Genomic DNA, 27,471 nt, shown 5'->3' with positions numbered 1-27,471 from the left:
AAAGGCTCTTGGCTACACTCCCATCGTCCGCCTCTCAAACCCTTTTTGGCGCTTTATTTTCTCCTCTAGTTTCCAACATCCCGTGACAGTCTTTTGTCTCCTTCTTTTTCTCTTTCTCCCCTCGATAGACGTCGCTGGCCAGTATATTGGTCAACTCTCAACTCTTTTCTGTAGAATATCATTCAGCCATCCTCCTCCCAAAGTCAAGTCGGATTTTCGATACCAATCTTGTCCTCCTTACTTGGCGCCTTTGCATCGCGGCTCAAGCGTCCTGGAATCCTTCTCGACCCGTTGAATCTTTGACTGTCGCCGTCAACGGGCAGCTTCGCTTCTCGTCCGCCGCAAAAAAGGGCACCACCTCAGCCATCGAAGTCATGACTGTTTTCGCTTGGTTCTCGAGACGCGTGGGTGGTTTGAGCCTGATTGCCCTGCTAATCCTCACCTACTGGGTGCTTTCACACGAGTACACCGCCGCTCGACGACTCATCGCACCCGATTCCTCGGACAAGACACCTGCATCACGGTTCAGCTATGGCGCCGGCATCTGGTCCTATGCCTTCGCCTACTACTCCCTGTTTGTTCACTTCCTCGTCTTCATTGCGCCGATCCGCGCGTGCATGGCCGTGTGCGACATTACCGCCTGCTTGAGAAAGGATGCCCGCCTGCATGCAATCCGTGACTACAAGATGCACCGGCCTCGCCGCGAGTCACAGACATCTATTTCAAGCTCCGAAACTCTGACAACGGAGCGATTGAGCATTTCTGCTTCCTCAGTTGAGCCCATGAGCGACATTGAGCTAAGCTCCATGTCCGAGTCCGAGGAGCCGACCGCAGACAGTGTAATTCACGCCATCATCATCCCCAATTACAAGGAAGAAATCGACACCCTCCGGGAGTCTCTGGAAGTCCTGGCATGCCATCCTCACGCGGCCATGACTTATGATGTAAGCTTCCTCTGAGCACCGTGACTGTCGCATGGGGCCGCTAACAGGACTCTCTCATCCTAGGTCTACCTAGCCATGGAGCAGCGAGAGGCCAAGGGAGAAGCTAAGGCTCTTGAGCTAATACAGGAATTTGGGAGGAAGTTCCGTCGCATGGACTACACCACACACCCCAGCGACATTCCCGGTGAAGCTGCCGGAAAGGGAAGCAACATGGCCTGGGCAGCCAAGAAGCTCAGTGAGAAGTACTCGATGAAGTCACGCAACAATGTCGTCATCACAAGCATGGACTGTGAGTGCGGGGACAACGGTTCCGAATGTTATGCGCACTACTAACAAGACGACAGCCGACAGCCACCTCGCGGCCAAGTACTTTTCCGAAATCACCAACCTGCACCTCTCCCACCCAGACACGGCCCTCACCACGCTCTACGCGGCGCCCATCATCTTTGACCGCAACGCACACAGCGTCCCCGCGCTGGTCCGTACGGCCGACGTGCTGTGGTGCGCCGCCGGCATGTCCGGCCTGTACAACGGGTCCGTCCTCTCGCCGCCGACCTCGGTCTACTCCGTCCCGCTCGCGCTCGTCGACCGCGTCGGCGGCTGGGACACGGACGCCGAGGCCATTGGCGAGGACCTGCACATGTTCGTCAAGTGCTTCTTCGCGACCAACGGCCACCTGACATGCCGCACCGTCATGAGCCCCGTCAGCCAGAGCAACATCACCTCCGGCAGCGGTGCCGGCATCCGCGGCGCCGCTCGCGACGTCTGTGCCCGGTACAACCAGGCGTTGCGACACATGTGGGGGGCGCTCGACTCGGGCTTCGCGCTGCGGCAGGGCGCCCGGCTGTGGCGAGACCGCAAGCTGACCGCGCGGCGCTTCCGGCCGCTGCACCAGACCACCGGCGACGAGGCGTCGGACTTTTACCTGCCGGACTCCGCCGAGGCCGCGGCGGAGGAGGGCGGCGTCTTCTCGGACGTGGTGCAGGAGACGGTCCGGGCCCCGCACTGGGAGCGCATCTTCTACATGTACCACCGGCTGTTCGAGGCGCACTTTTTGCCCGTGCACATGGCCGTGCTCGTAGTGGCCTCGGGCGCCTGGGCCTGGGTCACCGAGGGCAGCGGCGACCCCAACGGGCTCAACTGGACCTTCACCGTGGCGGCGATCCTGCGCACCGTCGGCTTCATGGCCATCGGCGCGTACCTGTTCCTGTACGAGAGCTACCACCGGCTGGCGGTCAAGGCGCGGGAGCGCGATATGCGCCACGCCGGGCTGGACGCGGGCATGTCCTTCTCCCACCGCAGCTTCAGAAATAACATCCTCGACTACACGCTGATCCCGCTGGTGGCGCCGCTGTACGGCACGGTGCCGGCGATGCAGGCGGCGGTGGCGCAGCTGTGGACGGTGAATCTTGTATATCAGGTCAGCAAGAAGGAGAGTCGACAAAAGGTCGAGAAGCCCTCCGTCGCTGACATGGCCTAATGATGTTGAACTTTTTTTTTTTTCACACTTTAATAACTAATTCGATGGGCGCATTGCCCAGGTGCGTTGATCTGAGGTGGGCAAGACTTGTTTTCTTATTCTCTCTTTCGTTTTTCGGGAGACTTTTATCCCATTTACTGGAGGGAGGCTCATTGCAGGCCAACCTCCCCTTCGCATTCGACCTTCTTGACATTCGCTTCTGCGCCGGCGACGTGCTGTCTTTTATTTTCTGTTGCTGCACTCAACTGCATAGCATTGGCAACTCTGTCGCACCAAACCCCGGGGTGGTTCAAACATCGGCGCCACTTAGAACTTTTTACAACTTGACCGGCGGGAGTTTTCATGGGAATCTTTCAGGGCATTTACAACAATTTAGAGGTGACAATCAACAGGCTGGTCAGTTTCACATTCGCTTGGAGGGGGAGACGGTGATGGTGGGGCGGGAGTGGTGGAAGGATGTTGACAGCAATGTACTTATGAAGAATAATGTTAATATCAGACTGTTGATGGCGAAATGAGCGTATTGGATGGGAGTGATAGACATTCCATGTCTGTGTTGTTCCCTCGGCGTCGGAGGACGCATGGCATCTCACCCGATTTACGGTTTAATGCTAGATCTGGCGGCGCCGGGTATCGTTCCGTTGACGGAATACTATAAAAACCTACGGGCATACTTGCAAACCTAGACAAGGCGCTACAACTTTAGAGGGTGAATATTTGGCTCAACTAGTGCATTCCACGTTGTGGCCTATTGCTGTCTAAGTGGCCGGCCGTTGCGCAGGTGTGGAGGAACGGACCAGCTGTTCGGGGCTTTGACAGGTCAACGACGAAGAACCTTTTAAGCCCTTTTTTTCCCCCTAATTTATGTATTCCTCCGATTTCAGTGTACCATCTGTACGAGTGAGTGCAGTCTACCCGTGGCTTGTATGAATGCCTCGCTGCCTCACTGCCTCACAACACTGAAGGCGGTGGAAAAAGGTCGATTGAATGACCCACTTATTCTCTGGCGGGGAGTTCTTTGGTTGCTGAGACAGCCACTATCGTAGACCCGATATGGCCTTATCGCACTTTCCCATTGGCCTCTACAATTTTTGGCGGGGCTGTCCCTGCCTGCATCATTTGTTGGCAGAAAAAATACTGGGCAAAGAAATTTTCTAAAGCCTGCAGCGGCGCAACGTGAAAAAAAAAAGCGACAGCTTCTGTTTCCTCCATCCCTCTTCCAACCTCTGCCCACCACGTCTTTTATCCCTACCTGGTCTTTGATTGCGCTTCGTTGTAGACTTAACCTTCTATAAACGAACCTCTTTAGATCTTCATTTCCCTTTTCCGCAACTCCTTCACATCACACCGACACAATGGCTGGCATTTCTGGTCCCGTCTATGGCCTCGAGGTCCCTCCCGGCGAGATCCTGATTCCCGCCGCCATGGACTTCCCTGCCTCTGTAAGTTGAATCAGCTCTACCGGCGCTCGATCTTTCTGTTGCAAAATACGACGCAACTCGCTGGCGATACACCTGCATCTGCTTCGCCGACGCTGGAAACTGACTTGATACCTAATAGTTCCGCATTACCATGGCTGCTGTTGACCCTACTGAGGAGCCCGAGGCCGACGAGGATGGCAACGTTCCCAGGGTTCCCCGCTCTACCCTTCGTCTTGTCAAGCGTGCCTTCCCCGGCCTGGACGACGACGAGGACGACGTGATTGATGATGAGTATATGAAGGCGCTCCTCGCTGCTTCTGATGATGACGACGAGGATGACGAGGAGGCGAATGGCGGCCCCAGCGATCCTAAGAAGTCTAAGAAGTCCGGCCAGAACGCCGCCATCGCGAAGCTTCTTGCCGCCACCCAGGGTGACGACGATGACGATGAGGACATGGAGGATGCCCCCACCAAGTCCAAGGGCAAGGGCAAGGGCAAGGCCGCTGAAGAGGATGAGGAAGATGATGAGGATGACTCCGACGACGAGGACGACTCCGACGACGAGGAGGGTGCTGACCTCGAGAACTTTGTCGTTTGCACTCTCGACACGGAAAGGGTACGCTTTAAAAGTGCAGCACGAACGCCGCCATCTGGCTAACCTTTCACAGAACTACCAGCAGCCTCTTGACATCACCGTCAACCAGGGCGAAAAGATCTTCTTTGTCGTGTCCGGAACTCACACTGTCTACCTTACCGGCAACTACATCATGGATGACGACGAGGATGACTACGACGAGGATGATGACGAGGACGATGACGACTTCGACATCGATGAGCTCGAGTACGCCCTCGGCGAGGACGATGAGGACGACGAGAGCGACGATCTCGACGACGTTGAGGATCCCCGCATCACTGAGCTCGGGTCTGACGAGGAGGAGGCTCCCCAGCTGGTCGACACTGCCAAGAAGGGCAAGAACAAGCGCTCTGCCGATGAGGCCGAGAACCTCGACGACCTGATTGCCAAGGACGGCGCCAAGCTCTCCAAGAAGCAGCAGAAGAAGCTCAAGAACAACCAGGGCGAGGCTGTCGCTGCTGACGACAAGAAGGACGCTAAGAAGGTTCAGTTCGCCAAGAACCTCGAGCAGGGCCCCTCCGGCTCCGCCACGGCCGCCGTTGGTGTCAAGGTTGTCCAGGGTGTCACCGTTGACGACCGCAAGATTGGTACCGGCCGCATCGTCAAGAACGGCGACAGCGTCGGTGTCCGCTACATTGGAAAGCTCCAGAATGGCAAGCAGTTTGATGCCAACAAGAAGGGCAAGCCTTTCACCTTCAAGGTCGGCAAGGGTCAGGTCATCAAGGGCTGGGACATTGGCGTCGTTGGCATGTCCATCGGTGGCGAGCGTCGTCTGACCGTCCCCGCCAACCTTGCCTATGGCCGTCAGGCCCTGCCCGGCATCCCTGCCAACAGCACGCTGGTCTTCGACGTGAAGCTGCTCGAGATCAAGTAAGAGCAAGCGTCTGTTTTGTAATCTCGCGTTTCCTTTGTATTTATCGCCCGCTCAGACCACCAGGTGGTTGAGTTGGGCTGAACAATTTCGGGCTTGGAGTTTACATGTTGTTATCTATCATGCGATCAAGAGCCTGACACGAAGATCGACGGCTGAAGGGGTTCCGCGGTGATGTCGAGGTGAGGACTGCATTGCATGGGTTGGCGTAGAACTAATTACTTTGTGTACGATCTATCCTGATGCTACGGCGGCCTGTGGCGAGATTTGTCCGGCCGCACGTTGTCACGAATAAAAGTTGAATTCAAACTATATATATATGTTTTAACCGCTGAAGTTCTGCGCTCGAACCCGAGCGCCTTACAAGGGCTAGTTATGTACTCCCCGTGATGCAGGAGCCGAGGATGCCAACGCGGGCTCCTTCCTTCCGTCGCCCAACCTAAGGGCACCACCTACTTCATCACTAATTGCACAAGAAATGCTGTACTTTACCTTGTTGACATCATCACAGTTATATCGTCATTCCTTTTCTACCCAACAGTCATAGTCTATTGTGCCAGGATTGCCCATGACCGGCGCCTCGCGCACTTGGGCGAGCCGTGATTGATCGCAAAGGCGTGCTGCTCAGACCAGTCTTTCCGGCCCGAAGCATCATTCGTTTCCGTCGCTATGGAGACTGCAGAGGCAGCGCCAGTTGATAAGAAAATTTACAGCCTGGTCCCTGTGGACTCGGACATAGTTAAGCTGCGGCGTGCCAGCTCCAGGGTATGGTCAGATTTGCGAGGAGCGATCAAGGCGATTGGCGGCAAAAGTAAGGACACATCAACGACCAGCAAGTGACAATTCTAACTTTGGGCAGCAGGCTCACATAACTCGAATGGCTTTGAATACAAACCAGAAGACGCCCAGCTGGTGCCTGTAAAACGAGGCCTTGAAACACAAGATGTGCATCCAACAAGCAAGGAAAGCCCGATGACGCCTGCGGAACTTGTCAAGCGCCTACGACTCGACACGTTTGGCATCACACCCAGCACCACGGTCATTCTTCGAAGTGCTCCGCTACGTAACAGGCGTCGAAGAAGTTCAATGCAAGCCCTTAACAACATGTACCCCCAAGGAGGAGCTGAGTCGCAGACGCCGTCGACGAACAACACTGTCAATCATCAGTCCCCAGAGGATGGTGGCTCATCTCGCAAGGCATCAATGGAGTCACTGGTATCTACGACGTCGAGTAAAGACGGGCTGAAGCGACGCAGCACCCACCGATTTCTTCGCGCCAAGTCGAACCCGGAAACACTGACCACGATCAAGGAATCAAGCCAGGATGCGTTCACTCCAACGATTCTGACGACTGAGAAGGCGGCCGCCGTCAAAATTAGCATAGAAACCTACTATAACGAGTTGTTGAATGCGCCAAATGCGCGACTCCATCGGTGGCATAATTTAAAAGCGTGGCTCTACTACCGTCCGCAAATGTCGGAGAGGGAAAAGGAGGCCATGCGTCAAGCGTTCTTCTACGAGGAAACATGCTACCTGAGGCAGTGCCGTGTCCTCAGAGGGCAAAGCCAGAACAGACGAAAGATGAAGAACAACGCACATACTTGGCAAAACTTTGAACCAGTTCAAGTCTTGGGCAAGGGAAGCTTCGGGGTGGTACGGCTTGTGCGGGAGAAGATGACGGGCCCCAAGACATCGTCGCAAGTTTTTGCCATGAAGGTTATCCGAAAGTCGGAGATGCTGTCGAGTAGCCAGGAAGGCCATTTGCGCGCAGAGCGTGATTTTCTGGTCGCAGCAGAAGGGTCGAGCTGGTAAGTCGGGTCGATGTATTGACGATTTTGACGAAGCTGACGTGGGCAGGATCGTACCGCTTGTGGCCAGTTTCCAAGACTTTACCAATCTGTACCTCGTAATGGAGTACATGCCTGGCGGAGACTTTCTCGGACTGCTGATGCGAGAAAACGTGCTACACGAGACGATTGCCCGATTTTACATTGCAGAGATGATTTTGGGCGTGGAAGAGACGCATCGGCTCAAGTTTATCCATCGGGACATCAAGCCCGACAACTTTCTGATATCTCCCTCTGGGCACCTGAAGATCTCGGACTTTGGCCTCGCCTTTGACGGTCACTGGTCGCATGATGCGGCATTTTACAGCTGGCATCGGCATTCTTTGTTTCAGCGCTTCCGACTGTCGGGAGCTGCGGACGACAAGGACGACAACGGAAACGGGACCAGAAGCCGGAGCAAGAGGCTTGCAGTGAACGAACAGAGAAGGGGCTACCACACCGCATTCAACGATTTGAATCACTTCAATCCCAGAAGCAGCACCAGGTGCCGCGCCACGGCATACTCTGTGGTGGGCACGAGCCAATACATGGCACCAGAGGTGATTGCGGGTGGCGGTTACGATGGAAGATGCGACTAGTGGAGCATTGGGATTATCCTGTTTGAGTGTCTTTACGGCTTTACACCTTTTAGAGCAGGCAAGGGCAGGAAGGAAACGAAGCAGAATATTACCGTGAGTAGCGGCATCGTGACAGCGACATGGGATGCCATGAAGAGGTTGGGATAACTAACAATGTGCCAGAAACACAAGGAGATATTCTGCTTCCCGACACGGCCGACAGTCAGTGATCGCTGCAAAGACTTGCTCTTTTGGATGATTCAGGACAGGGAAAACAGGATCTGCTCGAAACGGTACCAGCACAAAGATCGATGCCCGCCGGGACCGAATCGGATGACGGACCTGTTTGGGCGACACGTATTTCCCGACGACGCCGAGGATATTAAAGTACACAGATGGTTCAAGCATTTTCCATGGGATCAAGTAGGCACTATGACGCCGCCGTTTGTCCCGAATATATCAAGTCCCGAAGATGCACATTATTTCGAGGATTCGGAACCGGTAGACGACTGGTCCGAGTCCAACGTGGGTGCGTGTCCAAGCTCGGATGAAGTGCAAACTTTGCTGCGCGACTTCCGACAGCACGTGCGGCAGGTAGCTGTTGGACTTGTGGCGGAGCCGCATAATTCATCAAGCTTGCGGATGATTGACTCGGAGTTGGAGAATTCGCCAGACTTGTCAGCGGGCGAGAAGCACATGCTGAAGCGATTCGTCAGGCTGTACGGCCGACGACAACGGAAACGGCCACGGGATGCGCTGCTGCGGGATGACAAGATCAGGGATGTGGTGATGGAAGTGAGAAAGGGGTCGGCGTTTGTAGGATACTCATGGAGACGACGTTCGCCGTGCGGATTCGCGGCCGAGTTGCAGCAGTGAGGTCTTGTTGCCGCGCTGAGCTGAGCCGAGCTGCGCTTAGCTGGCGACACTCTGCTGCGGCCTGGGACTTGCGGTGGTTGGGTTGGGTTGGGTAGATGTGAGGATGAAAAGGAGTTGGTTTTTCTTTCAGCGCAGATTATAATGTATTAATTCAAAAGAGTTATTAATATTATACATTAATGGCAGAAAATGGTGGCCGTGGCTAGTGATGCAAGTGTCGCTTGTGGGAGTGGTTGGAGTGGTAAGACGTGGTGTGAGTGCCAGAACTGTGGTGGATGGTGGTGGTAGAAGCTTGTCATTTCGATTTCTTTTTCTCGTTTCTTTACCAGTTTACCATGACTGATTAGGAAATCCCGTAGGATAAATTTGATGGCGCAAAAGAAAAAAAAACGAGGGGTATTTGGTAGAGGCTGTCTGTATGTATCATGACGTCGTGGGCTGGAATGGGCATGTGAAAGGGAGCGTGGTGCAGCGCTGGCTTGCAGCAGGGCCAGGCCCCCTACAGGGCGTTGCCTACAGTACCTAGGTATACAGCGGGTGCTTGCAGGAAAGCAGCTTACCGTGTTTGCTGCGCGCATGAACAGCTGGCAGGCCGTTTTCCCCCCCCCTACCTTATGTACCATTTTCCCTCTTCCCTTTTTATTTTATTTTTATTCCTGGTGTTTGTCTCGAGGTTAGCGTCGCTGCGCTGGCAACAGCTGTGTCCAAGTTGGTGGGCGACTGGCAACAAACAGAACGTGGCAGCCCAGCCAGATGACTGACACACAAAGGGGGCAGGAAAATGCCTCTCTGAAATATGTCGGAGTCTGGGATCAATAGGTCGGGAATTAAAGTATTAGTTCATGCTCTCCGGAGTAAATCCCATCGCATGTGCTTTGCAGCATATGTATAAGGGTAGATGCAGTCTATATACGGAGTACGTACATACGTACATGACGGCGGCGGCGGGGTGCAGGATGGATGGGATGGTGGACGGGGCATGGCATGGCCAGAGAAGGATAGATTCGGCTCAATCGGAGGGAGAGGGGCACGCTAACAAGGCTGGCCTGCCTGGGTGGGCGGATTTCAGTTTTGCAGCCACTTCTTTCCATTTCGCTTTTGATCTTTTTTGGAAGGAAAAAATCTGCCCGGCTCCGACACCCGCTCGGGGGGGGGGGGGGGGGGGGGGGGGGGTCGCTCTTTTGGTCTGGTACGGCGCCACGAACTTGCACCCCCACCATGATGATATGGGAGGCTGAAGACGGGATGGCAAAGGGTATGAGGAATTTTTGAAAAGAAAAAAAAAAAAAAAAAAAGAAAGAAAGAAAGTGAGACAAGGTATTCCGTTCTCGGTATGAGAAAATTACCGCAGCGCAAAACAAAAAAGACGAACCGTGCTTGCTGGGGGAGGCAACGTGTTACAGCCCACCGGCGCCACTCGAGCCCCCCCCGGGATCGGCCTCGCTGGCTTACTATAGTACTGTACATACTACCAACTACGCCGGGACCACTGGTCTCTGCTGGGCCGAGGCGCGGCCAAGCCAAAATGCTGTCATCGTTAGTAGTGTACCTAGAGATAATGAGATGAACGAACCCCAGACTGATAACGATTTTGAGAAGATCGATCGCCTTATCAAAAAGGCGGGATGAAACCGATAGGGAGACGGATGGACAGAGATAAGTTGACGAACGATTTGATTCCTAAATATTATCGTGTTGTTGTTTCGTCTCTTGTCATGTCGGACGACTGGTGCCCCCCCGACACGTGCCCGTTGGCTGCAGGCCAAGGAAACAATCACGCAGAGGCAATTAGCTGCGGACAGCTTAAAAGAAGAGTTGTTCTACTAACTACGAAATACCTAACTAGTTAATGTTGTGCAAGGTACTTGGTATTTGCCGTGTCGTTTAACGGGAGAGAAGAGCCAAAAAACAGGTGTTTATTGCCACCCTAGCCCACTGGCCTTTGGCACCTCGCACAAGCCCAGCCCAGGCCAGACCATTGTAACCCGCACCCACCACCCCCGAATACCGGAACGATGAAGGAGCTCCAGTTCTTTGGCCCTTGCTTTTCTCTGCCATGTACTAATAAGAAGTACAGGTGAACAAGTAGTAAGAAAAATGGCATCTACGCCAATCGGGCAGGTGGACGGACGGACGGGCTTACTCTTGTTGTATGTAACTTGTACTTTCGATGCTAGCTGTATTTATTTAGTTGAGAGGACCTTCTGTTGCCCTCCTCCAGGCAGAAACCGGCCGCCGGAGTAGTCCATCATCCATCTATATCGTAGCGCGTCCTCAGTCCTCGAATAGCCGCGTCTTTTATTATCACTCCCTCTTCCATCCATCCTCTCTTCCTGCTCTCCTCCTCTCTTGCTTCCCCTTCCCCCTCTGGTCCTCCGTTTCCCGCTCTTCTATAATTTGCTGCCCGCCTACCTCGGAGTATTATTATAGGTCCCAGTGTACCTTGAGACCAGGCAAAGAAGAGGACCCTCCCTCCATCTCCATACCGCAACCGGGGCCGTTTTGGTTTCCGTTTTTCGCTTTTTCCTTTCTCTGCTTTCCTCTTGTTCCCCGACATTTGGTCCTCGTCTTTGTTACCTACTTGCGACTACCACATTCCAACAATTCTGGGGCGACTTTTTGCGCTTACTTTTCCATTACTACCTCCCTCCTCCGACCACCATCACCCACCCTGCCCTGCCTTCGCTGTCTTCATCCTCTGCGCACCTTCCCACCTACGCTCTTCTCCCACTTATTCACCTCGACCTCTTCTATCCTCCCTCTCTCTTTTTCCTTCTCCCCCCTTCTCCCCTACCGTCCCCCCCCTACTTTTTCTACCTCATCCTCTCCTCTCCTCACCCAACATGGCTACCTGCGAAGTCATCCAACTCTCCGTCGTCACCTTCCGTCCCGACCTCTCCCCGCCGTACTCGCCACCCGCGCCGCCATCGGCCTTCCTCGACGTCGCCGCTAAGCTGCAGGCCGTCCCCGGGGCGCGCGCCTCATACCTCGGGTACCAGCTCGAGGACTCGCGACGCTGGGTCTGGGTGGTGCGCTGGGCGACGGGCGCCGCGCTCGACGCCTTCCTGGCCAGCCCCTCGTATGCCCGCTGGCTCGGCTCGCTGCGCGCCGTCGCCGACACGTACGCCAGCTCCCGCGCCTTCTTGAGGGGCGATATCGCCGCCTCGCTCAACAGCCCCTGCACCGAGGTGGTGACGGCGCTCGAGGCCGACCCGGGCTTTGTGGAGGATCACCTGAGGCCGTTTGCGCGCTGCTTCGAGCGCGAGCCGGCAAAAATCCCGGGTTACAGGGCCCTCTCGTACGGCCAGTGGCTGCCGGTCGTGCATGACGGCGTGGTGGCCCCGGTCGGCGTCTCGGCGGGCATGCTCATCGGCTGGGAAAGCAAAGAGGCCCATTACGCACAGCGCGGTGAAGGAATGCGTACGTCTGCTCTCGTTTTCCCGGGATCTCTTCCCTCCATTTTATGGCTCACTCGCTAACAACACTTTAACAGTCATTGATCGCTACGTCCATCACATCCGCGGTGGCCGCAAATCATTAGGCCTGGTAAGCAAGCACATCCACCCCTCCTCTTACACGCAGCAGCTCCAGGCTAATACACACGCAGTATCACGTCAACTTCACTCGTCTCTGACACACGGCCGAAACTACACTCACTCTCACTCTTCCCTCCCATCTCTGACGAATCCTTGATGATACATTAGCGTTCACTTTTTTCCTTCTTTTTTCATACTTGCACGCCCCCCTGTTGCTTTTTTCGTTCACTTTTGCCGCCACAGGAATAGGCCGGCCATGAACCTCCTCCCACAAGGCAGCTTGGGACTTTGAATACAATCACCCTTGGCATCTGCCAAACTCTGGTTTCCTATTTGTTTTTTTTTTGGGCAAGACGAGATGCGTCCCTAGGTGTAGAAATGCTGCCTATTTCCCCCCTACCCAGCCAGGCCAGGTTGCACGCGGGGGCGACGTATCGCGATGACTCCGATACCGGTCCAGCACCACCAAACTGTAAATGCGACGGTGCCGACGACTGTCTGGTGATCGGTGACGGCTAACTGTCTCCGCCTTTGTCTGTTTTCGTTTCTCTACTTCTTCCTTCTCCCCTTTCTTTCTTTTCTCTGTTTTTTTTTGCGTCAACTCTGGTATCGCGTGAACCTTGCTGCGACTGAAACCAAGGTGTATCAAGTATCTGTACCTGGTATTACTCGGAGGTGGCGGCGCTTGGACTCGCTTCCCGATCGGCCCAACCGCCGACTCCCGGGCATCCGTAAACGTAGATGCATACGCAAAGTCTAAACCGGTGACGACATGGTGTCAACATGTTGCTCACGAATATCGCTCATTGTTCGTCGGCGACGAATGAGACGTGCCATGTGACCATTCGGAAAGCTAACAGTCTGCCCACCACAGCCCGATGGCCTCATTACCAGTACCGCTGAACCCAAACGTGGCATGATTTGTACAGCCGTATTACGACCTGACCGTTGAAACTTATTTGTCGCCATGGCAGTCGTAGTCGCCTCTGGTTAACAGCTAAACGTTTTGACATTCGAGCAACAATCGTCTTTGTTCGCAGCGAGGCCATCACTTGTCTTGGCTTGCATGTCCAATGCCCACGTCTCCCCCCGATCTGACGCTCTGCATGCCCTGCGTTTACTGGTAGAAAGTCGCCTCATGTCTTGCAGCCACACAATTAAAAAAGCAAATAAAGTTGATTAAATACAATCAAATCAATATACTATACATAATGCACACGACAACGTGAGACATGCTTCTGATCACCAATTACGCTTAATTCATTCTAGCTTGCGCCTTCCCGCCCGCTCCCCCTGTCAGATCACGGCCCAGCCAAACCCACCTTTGCTCCGATCCTTTTTTTTTCTCCTTCTTGTCTCCACCCAAAACGTTGCCAGCAGGACAAACAGCAGTGACTTCAAATCATCGAGAAAAAGGGGGACCAAAGAATCACAACCCGCCTCATCGACTAGCCAACGCGATACCAAACAAGGTCGATTTGCTATTGAGCTCCAAGCGAAGCGACGCGCGATTGAGCGACTACGACTACGTGATTGGGTATGTCGCGGTGATTACCCCTAGCCGGACGAGCTCGACAAACGTCGACATTCATTCCCCTCCGACTCGACGAAATCATCTCGACCCTGAATCATCTCGACGAATAACACGCCCCGTATTACAATCTCCCCATCGCTCCCACGCACGCACACACACACACACCCACACACAACATCACCGCAAATGCCACGCATACCCTTCTTCCGCTTCCCGACCAAGCTCCGCCGGCGCGTCCGCCGCAACCGCATGGCCACGCTCGCCCTCCTCGCGCTGCTCGCCGCGCTGCTGCTACTCGTGCCCCTGTGGTCGCTGTGGTGCGTCTACAAGCCGCCGCGCTTCCTGCTCGGCCTGCTGCGCGCGCGCTACCCGGACGTGCTCTTCGAGGCCACCACCGCCGAGCGCCTCGTCGCGCTGTCCCTCGACGACGCGCCCTCCGCGCACACCGACGAGATCCTCGCCGCGCTGCGCGAGCACGACGCGCGCGCCACCTTCTTCGTCATCGGCGAGCAGGTGGCCGAGGCGGGCAGGGAGGAGGTGTTGCGGAAGGTGGTGAGGGGCGGGCACGAGCTGGCGAACCACGGGATGCGCGACGAGCCGGCGACGAGGCTGGCGCTGGACACGCTGGAGCGGGAGGCGGGCGAGGTCCGGGCGAAGCTGGTGGCCGCGTACGAGGCGGAAGGGAAGGTGCTGGAGAACAACTACTACCGGCCCGGGTCGGGGTTCTTCAACACCAAGATGAGGGACTTGCTGGGGAACAGGGGGTACAGGATCACGCTGGGGAGCGTGTACCCGCACGACCCGCAGATTCGCAGCCCGGAGCGCAACGCGGCGCACATCCTGAGCATGGCGCACCCGGGCGCGATCATCATTTGCCACGACAGGAGGGAGTGGACGGCGCCGATGCTGAGGATGGTGCTGCCGGCGCTGAAGGAGAGGGGGTACAGGGTGGTGACCATCACGGAGCTGGTCAAGGCGGCGGAGCCCTTGGGGGGACGACGGTGAGAAGGGGGGTTAATGTTTAATTTACTTGAATTCTTTGCTGGGGGAGAATGGCGGACATGATCACTTTTTGTAGAAATTATTGCAAAGAAAAGGCCCGCATTGCATGGGCTGCGTGGCATAGATATGCAGCTGGGCGTTGGACGTTTTTTTATTTTTTTTTATTTTGCCTTTCCTCTCTTTTTTTTTCTTACCTGTTGGAACTCTAGCCATCGCTGTACTTGAGAATATATACACTGACAATTCACTTGTTTTATCGCTTGTTTTATCGGAGCTGTTGAGCATGATCCGTGAAAAGACAGTCAAGAACGTGGCTACATAGGAGATTGGGGCAACCCCCTTCCTGGCTAGAGTGCCCTGCGCAAACAGAAGGAGTGGCCACTGAACAAGGTGCCTTTCTTTTCTTCTGTGTTGCTTTCCATCCTGACTTCTTCTCTTCATTTACTTCTTTTTCCAATCTTCACTGCAAATCAAGAAACAGTTCGAGAGACCGACCTCTTCACCAACAAGCTCAGCCAATCAGCTTACACCATTAGCCGCCGCCGGACAATAGCCAAGTCATCTCGAACACCTAATGACGACTAAGCGGCAATGGGGTCTCAAGCTCTCTTATTTTTAGCTCGGTGTGACAATGAACTCAAGCTCAGCAGCGGATATGCGCAACAAGCTCATTCGAGTAGCCGACACGATGTAGGACCTGTTCAAGTGCAACGAGATACTGGCAAGCGTGTCACTACACTGCGAAAGAAGGGGAGCAGGATGCGTGAGGCTATTCACACAGAAATTCCCCGGCATCTCGTGGCACTCGGACTGAATTGCTCATCACCAGTCGTTTTTTTGCGTCACTCACAAACTCATGTCGTGATGCGCCAGGCTGTGGCAACTCTATGACCAGGAATCGCGGCGACGTGGAATTTGCGTAACTACAGTGGGTGGCAACATGTATTTGTCCCTTGTCCTCTGCTAGGTATCTCACCTCTCTTTCATCTTAGGTATTTATATATCTTAGGTATCTTATTTATCTTAGGTATTTCACATATCTTCAGTGTTTTACATATCTCAAGTTATCTCAAGTATCTCAACTTTCCCAACTTTCCCAACTTTCCCACATTTCCCACATTTCCCATCTTTCCCATTTTCCCATCTTTCCCAACTTTCCCAACTATCGTAGAGCAGGTCAGATACCTGGCACAGGGAACAAGACATGTTGCCACCCGCTGTAGAGGTACATAGCACACTCGTTTTGTGCTCCATTGCACACAGGAGCTTGTATCTCGCAGTCTGACACACGGAAAGGCGGTTATTGCGAGTCCCACCAAACCAGGGCGGCTGGGCTGCTTGTACAAGTGTGACATGGCAGGCGAGAATGCCCATGCCCTGTCCCCTGACGAGGGATAAATACAGCACGATGCCGCCGCCATCTTCAAGGAGAGAGGAAGAAAAGCCTCTGAGAAACCTCTCTCTCTGGAACCACAAGCAGCTTGAAATCGAATGAAATAAAGCTCAGTCTTGATCAAACCCGCAATGTCGAGCCAGGATTCATCCAATAGCTCTTCCACTGTGCCCATCGCGGAGCTTCCGTCGTTGTCAACGGCCCCAACACCACATTCAAACAACGACGAGCAGGTTGTCTTTCATCACGGGGCAAAGCGGCCATGTTTTGGACTGCTCACTGTGCCAGCTGCCCAGGAGGTGCAGGCGGGTGAGGAGGAGGCGGAAGATGAGGAGGCGGAAGATGAGGAGGCGGAAGATGAGGAGGTGGAAGATGAGGAGGCGGAAGATGAGGAGGCGGAAGATAAGGAGGCAGACGCGGAGGAGGTCGGCGAGAAAAAGGCGGGCGAGGAGGAGCCGCAGCTACCAGCCCTCAGGCCCGAAGACAACAGTTCCCCGCTTGACTTATCACCGCTACCCCTTCATGCGTCTCCAATTTCCTCTTCCTCTTTGACCGAGTACGGGGCGGCGGAGGACGCCGCGGCGGACAAGGAGAGGGAAGTGGAAGAGATGTTGCTCAGGAGCCTTGCCCTCATGACAGTGACGGAGAAAACTCTCCCGGAAAACGTGCGCGCAGCCGTGTCGGTCCCGAAGTCGGGTGACCCGAGTGGCGTCTATAAGGGTGGCTTGGAAGTCGGCACCGAGAGCACCGAACGCACCGAGAGCGGTCTCTCGCCTGATCTCTTTCCGCTTGTGGGATACGGCACTGAGGATAGCCTCTTGCCAAATCAAACTCAGCTCTTGGGATTTGGATCCGAGGGCGGCCCCGCGCCTGACCTGTCTCAACTTTTGGGATACGGCACTGAGGGCAGCCTCTTGCCAAATCAAGCTCAGCTCCTAGGAGACGGCACCGAGGGCGGCTCCTGGATTGATCAATTTGGGCTCTTGGGAGACAGCACCGAGGGCGGCAATAGCGAGCAGCGGAAGAAATGGAACATAGTGCAGGGATCCGCCATCATAGGCTTCGACTTGCACATGCAGGCCGAGACGCAGGCAGAGATGCCGGCTGCGACGCAGTACTGGTGCAGCTTCGTCTTTGACCCGGCAAGCGATTCTGTGATTGCCCGCAACCAGGGCAACGGGGAGATCAGCCTGTACGCGCTCCATGTAAACACAGAGACACCAGCCGTCCGCCGCGAATTCTACCGGTCGCTGAAGCCCGACCATCACACGCGCATCTCCCCGGGCTACTGGCTTGTTACGGCAGACCACACGACGGACCAGAATTGCTGGGCCGAGGTGCGACTGCTGCCGCGCAAGTTCAGGTGCATCTACACGCAGGTCGTGCTCCCGGCCTCCAAGCGCCCCAGGCCGGATGACGACGACAGTCAGGCCATCACCGACATCGGACAGGTTTGCTTCCTTGACCCCTATGATCCTTTCCTTGTGCTCGCCGTCTGACTGACATTGGATGAATTAATTAGAGCTCTGCATTGGGTGCCATGGCCAAGGAAAACCCGATGCTGATCCCGCAGACGACGAGGATACATGTCTTGTCGCCCGTCTTGTCGCTGGAGGCGAAGGTCGAGGCGAAAAACACGTACACGCTCGACTGTCACCGATACATCGTTGGGCCGCACGGCACGAGAATAATCTTCCTCGCCACACATTCTGGGTATCACGAGTATGAAGAGCGCGTTGCAGTAAAGCTCATCAGAGGGAACTCTCCCGACGATGTCGCGACATTGGCGAAACGCTGGACGAAGGAGGTTTTGTTTCACACGCTTCTACATGACGTATGTTGAATCCCTCTGGACCTTGAACACTTGCACAGAAGCTAACTACGGCATAGCCCTCGATTGTCAAATACCTCGGAAGTGACAGTCGCTTCCTTGCCATCTTCACCGAGTACCTGCCCTACGATGGCCTTGCAGACACGTCGCCTAACGGGATGTTCAAAGGGTCCGCAGAAGATGCAGAAAGAGTGCTCAAGGACATTTCTTCGGTGCTCGTGTACCTGGAAGCCGAGGGCATCTTGCACAACGACATCAAGCCGGGCAACATCCTCTACGACAAGCAGCGAGGCGCCGTCTTGATCGACTTTGGGCTGGCCTCCTACGTGGGTGACGGGGATCTCTCCGGCGGAACATTGCCGTACGTCCCCCCAGAGGTGGAAGCGAAGCAAGTCCGGGGGCGGGAGGATACCCGGTCTCGGTGCCCGAAAAGTGAGATATACTCGCTCGGGGTGACGATGCTGTATCTGCTGAGGAAGACAGATCTGCCAGACATGAACCGCAAGAAGTTCGTCTGGAAAATGTTTTCGGGATCCCTCAAGTACCAAAAATGGAAAGCCGAGGTGACCACAATGGCAGAGAGCATTCCTGGCAGAATCGGCAGCATTGTTCGGCGTATGCTGGCGGAGTCACCCCAGGACCGAATATCAGCTCAGGAGATTCTCGATGAGCTGGAACGGAAATGAGACCGAGGGCCACCGAAGATGGGAAGGAAAGAGGAGGAAGCGGAAAGTGTAGGTAGGTAGAAGAGCCAAGCAGTATAGGGAAGAATAACAAAGGCCGTTTGTTGAGGAGATGCGAGGATGGTGTCTTGGGCCAATGTCCTTACTAACCTGTCCACGCGGGCCACCTGGGAATCGCATGCATGAATAATTACTATCTTTATACAAGTCGTTTGATGACGTCCAATGCTCTGTGTCCAGTAGGCAACTAGTCATCAAAATATTGCGATCATGTCCGACGCCCTCTGCCTAGTAGGTATCGAGTCATCCGTACCACCTATGCCATTGTGGCGCACAAAAGTGCCCAACTAAAAGACAACGGGGTATAAAATTAAAGTGACTATCTGAATATGTAGCCGGCAATGTACGTACAACTATGGCATCTCTTCTATCTCCCGTACTGCGCGGTCTATGCACCTTCTGTATCCCAGGCCGCGGCGACCTGCACCCGCAAATCTCAGGCTGCGGAAGCTTTCATCAAACCAAAACACCTCATCCCCAGACACCCTACACTCCATGTCATCCCTGAAAGATGACAGCGGCCTGTTCGCGGCGGTCTGGGAGATGCGAGTTTTCTTGATCCGCGGCCGGGCGGGCGCACGTGTGCTGTCCTTGTTCTCCGGGGTGATGGGGACTCTGCTTTCGGAGACGGGCGGCGCGGAGATGGATGCACCGGGTTCGCTCGGGCCATGGCCGGCATCTACCGGTGGTGTCGTTACGCGCTGCCTCTTACCGTCATCAGTGCTGGATCCTGAATCCTTGCATCTATCATCGGACACGGGCGGCGCAGGGACGGAAGCATCGGTCTTGCTTGAGCCATGGCCGGCGTCTGCCGGTGGTGCCGTTGCCCGCTGGCCATTGCCGGAATTGATGTTGGATCCTGAATCCTTGCATCTATCATGGGAGATGGGAGGCAGAGAAGGGGAGGCCCCGGGCCGAGTTGGGCCATGACCAGCGTCTGTTGACGGTGTCATTACCCGCTGAATCTTATCGTGACCTGACCTGGATCCTGAATCCTCGAGTTTGTCAATCACAGTGGGATCCGGGTTGTTTTCAGAGATTGGCCGCGCTGACGGGGAAGCCTCGGGGCTGGTCAGGTCTTGACCAGCGTCTTTCGGCGGTGTCATTGACTGCTGCCTCTTATCGTGACTGATGCTGGATCCCGAATCCTCGCATCTGTCTTCGGGGATGAGCGGCGCCGACGGAGAAGCCTCGTAGCTGCTCACGCCTTGGCTGGTCTCTCTCGGTGGCGGCATGGCCCGTGGCCGCTTACTGCGACCGGCCTCAGACTCTACATCCCCGCGCTTGCGCTTCCTTGTACCGCTAGTGCGTTGCTCCGTTGCGCATAAGTGATCATCTGGTGTCATAGTACGCGGCCTCTTGTCGCGACTGCCCTCGGATTCTGAATCCTCGTGCTTGCGCTTCCCTGTGCCCTCGGTGGTATACTCCGTCGAGGATGGGTGACTATCCGGCTCTGCCGATACGACACCCGGCTGACTTGGGGCATCGCTGGTTGCTGTACATTCCGCGCGAGCTTTCGGTTTTTGTGCTCTCTCTTCTTCTTCTCGCTCTTCTCGCTCTTCTCTCTCAAGCTCCAACGCTTCCACATTCTCTGCCGTCGGATGGTAATTAGCTTAGGTATGGACGGCAGTACAACTTGTACTCACCCAGCCAGGTTTGTTTCCTCTCTTCTTGAAGGATTGTCTCCAGGTGTAGGAACAAAAAGGCAGTATCTACCAAGGTGCCGCTTTCATGAAGCCTTGCTATCTTTTGGGAAAGTTGGTCAAGTTGCTGGGCGCGCATTTGAAGTCGCCTCGGTGTCTGGACACTTAGCCCAAGATGCCAACAGGACTCGGTGTCAGTAATAACAGAGACGCATTCGTCAAGCCGCTGCTTTCGGCGCTTCTCCAGCTCTGCGTGCACTTCGTCGACATTTTCCGAGGCTGAAATGACGTCGATCACGTCACTGTACCAGGCTGTCTTGTCCATGATGACCATGGGCGCCGTGTTGTATCGGTCATGGAGAGAGCCCCAGATGTGATCCTCATTGAGACCCGGAAACTTGTCAAGTGGCACTCCAGACGGCATCTTGAATGGTTGCTTTTTCCAGTAGTCTTCACGCTCCTCTGAGCATTCAAATTCCGTGCGGAATCCAGATTTTTTCCAGGGCATGTTTGCAGTCTTGGCTCGAGGGTTGGCAGACTTGGTGGGGGTGGTGGTATTGGTCGTGATGGTAAGATGATAAGAATGGTAGCGGCGGTAAGGATGATGATAATGATGATTGTGGTGATGGTGATGATGGCAATGGTAGGTTTGGCCACTTGCGAGGAGGATACAGCGGGTGAGTTTAAGGGGCGGCGGCAAGGTGCGTCGTACAAACGCAGCCCGGGCGCCAATATCGGCTGCCCTGCTATCCCGTGACCTTGGCACAAGCTGCTGGCCATAAATAAAGAAAAAGCTGAACGGGATACAAAAATCTATGCAGCAAGGAGCCAACCCCGGCGATACAAAAAGCGCTACACTACCACGGCAGCTGCATGGAGGGATGGAATCGTACTGGGCCTACTGTTCCACGAGGAACAGAAGGCGGGATTTTGCATTGGGTTCGCTGGTTATGAACAATCCAGGACAATGAAGAAGCAAGGACCCGGATACTCTTTACCTTGGTCGGATGTAGAAGAGCAAGCTAATGCCCGTGAATGCAGACCAAGCAAGCCCCCGTCCGGTCATCAAGTCGCGCTCTCGGCCTCGGCATGCAGAACGATATCTGCCAACTTGCCCTCCAGCAACGCCTTGCATCGCGTTCTTTGCCTCTCCATATGCTCCTCGTCGAACTCTGTTTCAGCCGCCACTGCCTCTACCGCACCCTTCAGCGTCGCCGCGACCTCAGCCGCCAGCTCCGCCAGCAACGAGAATCCGCCAGCCAAGCACTTGCCCACCAGACGCTCCAGCGGGGAGTCGCTTTTCGGCGGCCGCACCATGTCACGCAGAAGGACGTCGGCTTTTCCAGGTGATCGATCTCGTCGTAGAGCTCCGCGCCCGTGACCACGTTGTGCAGCACGGAGCCGTACGCAGACGGCTCCGTCGTCGCGCCGCGGCGCCCGTAGAAGCCGACACGGTCGAGGACGCAGGTGACGCCGCGGAGGTGGTCGTGCTGGCGCGCCCACGACGGACCGCCCTGGCCCTGGTGCGCATGCCCAGCTGGGAGTTGCATGGCGGGCTGTGGATGAGGAAGACCATGCTGATGTCAAACGTGCGAAGCGCAGCTGAAGCTGCATCAGAGCGTGCCGCCGCTATTTTCACCGCGTTTAAATACCGAATCTCGGCGAAAACGTCGGTGGACGCGAGGGCGGCCGGGGAGAGAGCGAGTGAGCCACAGCAGCTCGATGCCCATGGGAGGTAGCTACTGATCTTGAACACCTGTGGCGGGCACATCGAAGGGGTACATGCAATGGAATATTTTATCCGGTAGATGACCACATTCTAAATAAAACAAGGGAGATATTTCTCGATATTGACAACCTTCCGCGTTGGTAAACGTGTGAAGCTGACCAGGACCGGAAGACATCGAGTCGACAATAAAGCGAAACAAAGCTTGAGCATGACATAAAGAAATTGGATGGATGGTTAAAGGCTGCGACTATTATTTAAATTCGCTGTTCCAAAAAAGGACGTCGTCCGATACCGCCCTGACAGAACCATCAGCCGGAGCCTCTTCCCTCTGTGTGACCAGACTGAGCTACAGGAGTCGGAGACAGCTTGAAACAGGGTCGCATGCGACTAAAGTGAGAGAGCCAGGCGTAAAAAGCCCTTGTGTTTGCCAAACCTCAATCGAGTTGACCAAGAACTTGCAAGGACGCAAGATGCGGCCATTCCAGGCCATGATCAAGAGAGCCACTGGTGCTGTAGCAGTTGCGCCGCAGACTTTCGCGCCGCCGGGTCGGTTTCCAGCATGCCTCTGACAAAATCGATCAAGGTATCGACTTCAGTCTCCGGCATATCAGGAGGCCTAACGAAGGGCTTCTCTTTGCCATTAAGTAAGCGCTCAAGGCTCCATACATCAACACTGGTATCCCAGGGGGGCGCCGAGGATTACTTCCAGTGCCCTCAGCGCGGGCGGCTGGATTCGATCCGACAGGTGCTTTTCCCGCCAGGAAGCTAAGCGCAGGGTGAGCTAGGCTTTCCGACCAGAAAAGGTCGACAGTCACGTACCGAGGCCAAAGTCAATGATCCTGACGTGAAGCGATGTCATTTCGGAGCCGGGCCGTGTGGTGATGACCTCTCGAAGCGGGACCACATCACCGTTTTCGCGATCCATCGTTCGTGGCGGACAACGTTCAAGGTACTCAGAAACGGTAGATTCTGGGTTTTCTAGCTCCAATAATATATTCGTCGGCTTGACGTTTATTAGACTGTCAGCAGCAAGGCCAACGAACATGCCATGCTAAGCTATACTTGTGTGAATGACACCGCCTCTGTGTGAAGAAAGTCTAGTCCTGTTAGGAGCTGCCTTGCAATTTCCTTGACTGGCTTTACGGGCAACCTTCCGTCTTGGAACTTAATGGCTTGGAAGCCTAGATGATGTCCCAGAACATCGAAGACAAGGCAGACATGGTCTCCATTCGGCCCTCTATGGTTGAATTGCTCAAGGAGATGCGATACGTAATCGCGGCCTTTATGAGAACTCTTCCGAGATACGTCCAGGATCTTGGAGAGAATTTCACGCTCAAAAACATCGTGGGGGCCGCCATAGCAATCGGCCCTCAGCATCTTTAGCGTCACCTATCGCTAGCATCTGTATCATCAGTAAGGGTGTTTGCTAGGATAAGAAATAACCGACTTTGAGTCTCTGGCAAGCCAGACGGTGGAGTATTGTCCATATCCTAATTTTCTCAGGACAGTGTACCGCTTCGAATCGAAAGCATCGCCGAGCGATACAGGATGGAAACCTCCACGCCGGTAATAATCCGGTTCCTCTAGAGATTGTGGACGGGGAGCCGGCTTCGGCGATGAAGGTTGCGAAAACGGCGGAAAGAGGCACAAAACGCGACTGCGAGCATTTGCGAAAGTTCCTCCTAGCAGATTTATCATGTCGCTGAATTGTTGGAACGTCTTGGCGATCGCGTCGCGCTGGACGCTGATGAATTGTTGGTGCACGTCAGGCGGCTAATTGTTATTCTCCTGTCGCAGCTGAGGTTTTACAAAGATAAAAATTATACTATGCATATAAACTAGAAACTGATTTAGATCTAGTTTCAAGGTATTTTTGAAAACATCAGGTCCTTCGATGTTGTACAGTGTAGACAGGTAGGGACCTTGTCCAGAAGACAGTGGAACAAGAGAGTCCCAGCGAGGGGGCTTCCGTGCTCCCGTCTACGCCTGCGTTAATTGTAAACTTGGACTAAAAGCCGTGAATCATATCACAATGTTGATCAAAGTATTGTCTAACAAATTGCAGTGTGTCTGGTAATGACTGGCCTCTTGTCATACCTGAGAGATGCCCTTCCTATTGTTGGTTCAAGCAAGATGAGCTTCGCAACTGCAGATCTGCGCAAGGACAAACTTGTTGCTTGAAGTAAGAAACACGAAAGACCTAAGAATGCGCAAGTCGATTTGTTTCTTTGGCTTGTATCGTAGGTTCCTGTGTCAGGTAGCGTTTTCTTAAGTTGTATTACACACCACATGTAGCAACGAAAGACCTAAGAATACACAAATCGATTTGTTTCTTTGGCTTGTATCGCAGGTTCCTGTGTCAGGTAGCGTTTCTCAAGTTGTAATACACACCACTTGTAGCATCACTCTGCACCTTCGACTTGTACAATCCCATGTGCTACGCGCAGCGTAAAAGATGGGCCCATTTTGCTCTTCAATAGGTTTGGGCAGTCATGAAGTTTGCCCTGTGAGAGCATGAATGCGCGCCCAGATGCGCATTTAGCAGCCTCAAATCGCCGTACTAGAGCGTGTCACGGCTCAGCAACGAGTTATAAAAAGGGTCCTCAACTTGACACTTCTTCCAGGCTGTTAATTCACGTCCCCCCTGTATAGCAAAGTCAACAGACCTTGAAGCATCACTCATAAACTTTGTCCTCTCCTTTACAAGAAGAAAAAGACCACACACAACAGGTAAGCAACCCATCACCACTCCTCCTCGGAAAAAGACACCGTCGCCAACACACCGCCATAGAAAAGATGTGCAAGACCGCGGTCCTCGTTCGACGGTACATGTGCGACGAGAACCACACCACGCCCCCGGAGCCGGGCCCGATGGCCCCGGTCCACGGCTGCGGAAAGTGCGGCATCGTCACGGTGAGGGCGGAGGTTCAGGGGGAGCCGATCCGCAGGCCGTGTCTGCAGTGCGAGCCCGAGTGGGAGGTGTACGAGGGCCGTTGGATGCGCAAGACGACCGCCGACAGGTATCGCGCCGTCGCCGCCGTCGCAAAGAGCCGGTAATTTTCCAGCCTCGAGTCCGTGGCCGGTGGACGGAGAGCCGGCTCATGGTGGACGACTCTGAGCACCTATGGAGAGGAAGTTTATAGTTCAGGTAGCCCATCAGATGAATGTTGATGATTATAAATAAAATAATGGTCATGTAAAGAACACCAGCCTCGAGTATGTCTTGTGAGCGTGGAAGTGAGCCGTGTAAGTCGAGGCCATTGACGGAGAGAGTGGCGCTAGCAGGGGTCCAGTCGCCAAACAAACGATCTCCCCTCCACTTCTTCTCCCCCCGCCCCATCTGCGACAAGAACAGACCAGCCCATCGGCCGAAAGAGGAAGATTGTCCATCCGCAGTCTCGTGACGATGGCATGGTTGTGCGCTGTTCCGCATGACGTCGGCCATGACAAAGGCGCACTCGGGTATCGCACGGGTTGGTAGTTTGACGTGCGCGGACGGTGGTCATTTGTGACGAATCAACTGAGTCGCTGGCATGTGGGAAACTCTGGCTCTTTGTCCTTGGTAAATGTGTGAGACATTGTGGCGCTATATTGACACATGTCGAATCTTGTTCTTCGCGAAAAGAAAAGAGGACAAGAAAAGCAAGGAAACAAAACATCACGTCGATAATTGATACAAATGAGTAGCAACAAGCAATATAGTGAATGCCGTCGAGGCCATGGGTATAGAAATCAACTAAACCCGTCCTAGTAACCATACAAATAAAAATAAATCGTCGAATCAATTGTCAAGCTTGTTCCCTGGTCATCCATGGACCCTGTGTCTATAAACGCCATCACCGTAAATCACCGTAAAAAGACTGCCTCAAAAGAGACGGGGCTTGTAGCCCGTCGCGCAGGCGTCATTCAAATCGCTGTCCTTGTTGTTATTGAATCCCGTGTCCCTGTGGTCCCGTGTAGTTGCGCAAAATAGAAAAACGTTGTGCAGATGTGCATTCGCCAAGCAAATGAGTTCCCCGCGGTATGTCGTTGAATATGTACAGCCGAAGATGCAAGAAAATTTGTCGTGCCTATCCTGTTTGGATGAGCAGGCTAAATCCAGAGAGGCGCAGGAGCCGCCGAGTGGTCAGCGAAGAAGGAGCTGCTGATACCGTGGACGATGCCCAGGTAGTCGTCGGCCGTGAACCTAACGAGACCGCGAGAGCTGAAGTAGAGCTCCTCTTCCTCATCAATAGGCCCGAGCTTGTCGCCGACACCGTACTCCTCGGCGAGCTCGCTGACCTGAGCAAGCTCCTGGCCGAACGGATGCGACTCTTTGCCTGTGTTGACTGGCGGGGTAGCAGGGGCCAACTTTTGCGCGAAAGAAGACGAGGCCGACGACACCCGCGTCGACGTGGACGATGCACGAGAAAAGGTCAAACCAGGGCGTGAAGAGGTTGACATGTCCGAGTCGCGGGACTGGCGAGAGATGGAGCGCTTGCGAGCCAGCGCCTCGTAGCTGGCCTTTTTTGTGTGCGATGGCGAACGCTTGGGAATGGCGGGAGCGGAAGGGTCCGGCGTGGCCGCGCGGGCGGCGGTCTGGAAGTAGCAGGACAGGTGGTTCGGCTCGGGGGTCGGCGAAGCACAGTCACGCTCAGCGGGGGATACATCGGGGCTGGTGGGCGGGGTAGACTCGGCAGTCATGAACGTTTCCGTGTCCGAGTCAGCAGTTTTGGAAGAAGCCGAGTTGCTGCGGGAAGGGCGAGGCAGATCCGGTGCGCTGTATGTGAGGATGTTTGTGGTGTGAATAAGCTCGACTGGACCAGAAATCTTGGGACGAAACTCGGGTGCCTTGGTGGTGTTGCTGCGTCTCATGAAGCTTGGGGCCGAGTCGGTGTCGAGGCCGAGCTTGCGGCGGGATGTGGTAAAGGCTCGCGACAGAGACATGGCGAGATATGATCGCTGTGGTGTATGAAATTTGAAAAGTGAAGACACAACGATTGCGGCCGGCAGATAACAGCGGGCGTCCTGTTGTATTATACAACCACAATGAGGACGAGTTTGAGCAAGTGGATGCACGAGTGCAGGTAGCGGCAGGTGGTGGAGCGATAGCGTCAGTTAGGCACTGCTAGGCACTGGCTAGGCGAGTCGTGAAGGAAGGCGGGTTGACGTGCCGTTAGCGCTGGCGGGTGAGGTGGTCTGTTGAACCTGTGACCCAAAGGTGAGACGGCGGAGTTCTGTACAAGCACGGGTAGAATGCAGGACAAAAGATTGTGGCTTGGCGAGAAACGTTGCAGAGAGCCAAGTGGTGCAAATCAGGCGAGGTGCAGAGCGGTGGTGGGATTGGTGGGATGCAGCACAGGATGCAGCAGCGGGATGGTGATGGTTTGGTGGCTCCCAAGTCGGAAGGTGACTGACGGTGTAGCGCTGATGAGCAGGTGCGGCGGTCAG

General features: G+C 54.6%; 10 protein-coding genes across 10 annotated transcripts; 7 read left to right on the top strand and 3 right to left on the bottom strand.

Moving 5' to 3' along the window:
• Window positions 1–374: 374 nt before the first annotated feature.
• Window positions 375–2,424, top strand: ISF_00066 (hypothetical protein; the record flags this gene model as incomplete). The annotated part of the gene is made up of 3 exons (XM_018843673.1): window positions 375–944; window positions 1,008–1,233; window positions 1,289–2,424. The coding sequence occupies 3 exons, from the start codon at window positions 375–377 to the stop codon at window positions 2,422–2,424; spliced, it is 1,932 nt and encodes a 643-aa protein (XP_018708123.1).
• Window positions 2,425–3,779: 1,355 nt separating this feature from the next.
• Window positions 3,780–5,353, top strand: ISF_00065 (Peptidyl-prolyl cis-trans isomerase, FKBP-type; the record flags this gene model as incomplete). Its single annotated transcript, XM_018843672.1, has 3 exons — window positions 3,780–3,866; window positions 3,985–4,461; window positions 4,514–5,353. 3 exons carry the CDS (start codon window positions 3,780–3,782, stop codon window positions 5,351–5,353), a joined length of 1,404 nt encoding a protein of 467 aa, XP_018708122.1.
• Window positions 5,354–6,322: 969 nt separating this feature from the next.
• On the top strand, window positions 6,323–7,775 carry ISF_00064 (Protein kinase-like domain protein; the record flags this gene model as incomplete). Its single annotated transcript, XM_018843671.1, has 2 exons — window positions 6,323–7,158; window positions 7,208–7,775. 2 exons carry the CDS (start codon window positions 6,323–6,325, stop codon window positions 7,773–7,775), a joined length of 1,404 nt encoding a protein of 467 aa, XP_018708121.1.
• A 3,698-nt stretch (window positions 7,776–11,473) lies between these two features.
• Window positions 11,474–12,264, top strand: ISF_00063 (Dimeric alpha-beta barrel; the record flags this gene model as incomplete). The annotated part of the gene is made up of 3 exons (XM_018843670.1): window positions 11,474–12,050; window positions 12,124–12,176; window positions 12,238–12,264. 3 exons carry the CDS (start codon window positions 11,474–11,476, stop codon window positions 12,262–12,264), a joined length of 657 nt encoding a protein of 218 aa, XP_018708120.1.
• A 1,622-nt stretch (window positions 12,265–13,886) lies between these two features.
• Window positions 13,887–14,705, top strand: ISF_00062 (chitooligosaccharide deacetylase; the record flags this gene model as incomplete). The annotated part of the gene is made up of 1 exon (XM_018843669.1): window positions 13,887–14,705. One exon carries the CDS (start codon window positions 13,887–13,889, stop codon window positions 14,703–14,705), a length of 819 nt encoding a protein of 272 aa, XP_018708119.1.
• Window positions 14,706–16,226: 1,521 nt separating this feature from the next.
• On the top strand, window positions 16,227–18,612 carry ISF_00061 (Protein kinase-like domain protein; the record flags this gene model as incomplete). Its single annotated transcript, XM_018843668.1, has 3 exons — window positions 16,227–17,546; window positions 17,618–17,929; window positions 17,986–18,612. The coding sequence occupies 3 exons, from the start codon at window positions 16,227–16,229 to the stop codon at window positions 18,610–18,612; spliced, it is 2,259 nt and encodes a 752-aa protein (XP_018708118.1).
• Window positions 18,613–19,167: 555 nt separating this feature from the next.
• ISF_00060 (hypothetical protein) lies at window positions 19,168–20,820 on the bottom strand (the record flags this gene model as incomplete). The annotated part of the gene is made up of 3 exons (XM_018843667.1): window positions 19,168–19,205; window positions 19,250–20,074; window positions 20,496–20,820. 3 exons carry the CDS (start codon window positions 20,818–20,820, stop codon window positions 19,168–19,170), a joined length of 1,188 nt encoding a protein of 395 aa, XP_018708117.1.
• A 557-nt stretch (window positions 20,821–21,377) lies between these two features.
• On the bottom strand, window positions 21,378–21,862 carry ISF_00059 (hypothetical protein; the record flags this gene model as incomplete). The annotated part of the gene is made up of 2 exons (XM_018843666.1): window positions 21,378–21,578; window positions 21,635–21,862. 2 exons carry the CDS (start codon window positions 21,860–21,862, stop codon window positions 21,378–21,380), a joined length of 429 nt encoding a protein of 142 aa, XP_018708116.1.
• Window positions 21,863–24,837: 2,975 nt separating this feature from the next.
• Window positions 24,838–25,098, top strand: ISF_00058 (hypothetical protein; the record flags this gene model as incomplete). The annotated part of the gene is made up of 1 exon (XM_018843665.1): window positions 24,838–25,098. One exon carries the CDS (start codon window positions 24,838–24,840, stop codon window positions 25,096–25,098), a length of 261 nt encoding a protein of 86 aa, XP_018708115.1.
• A 1,035-nt stretch (window positions 25,099–26,133) lies between these two features.
• ISF_00057 (hypothetical protein) lies at window positions 26,134–26,967 on the bottom strand (the record flags this gene model as incomplete). Its single annotated transcript, XM_018843664.1, has 1 exon — window positions 26,134–26,967. The coding sequence occupies one exon, from the start codon at window positions 26,965–26,967 to the stop codon at window positions 26,134–26,136; it is 834 nt and encodes a 277-aa protein (XP_018708114.1).
• Between the last annotated feature and the right edge of the window lie 504 nt (window positions 26,968–27,471).

The sequence above is a fragment of the Cordyceps fumosorosea genome (assembly GCF_001636725.1).
Source record: "Cordyceps fumosorosea ARSEF 2679 chromosome Unknown scaffold_1, whole genome shotgun sequence".
Taxonomy (NCBI): Eukaryota; Fungi; Ascomycota; class Sordariomycetes; order Hypocreales; family Cordycipitaceae; genus Cordyceps; species Cordyceps fumosorosea.
Note: the sequence above shows the minus strand (reverse complement) of the source record. Positions and strands in the feature narration are given on the sequence as shown.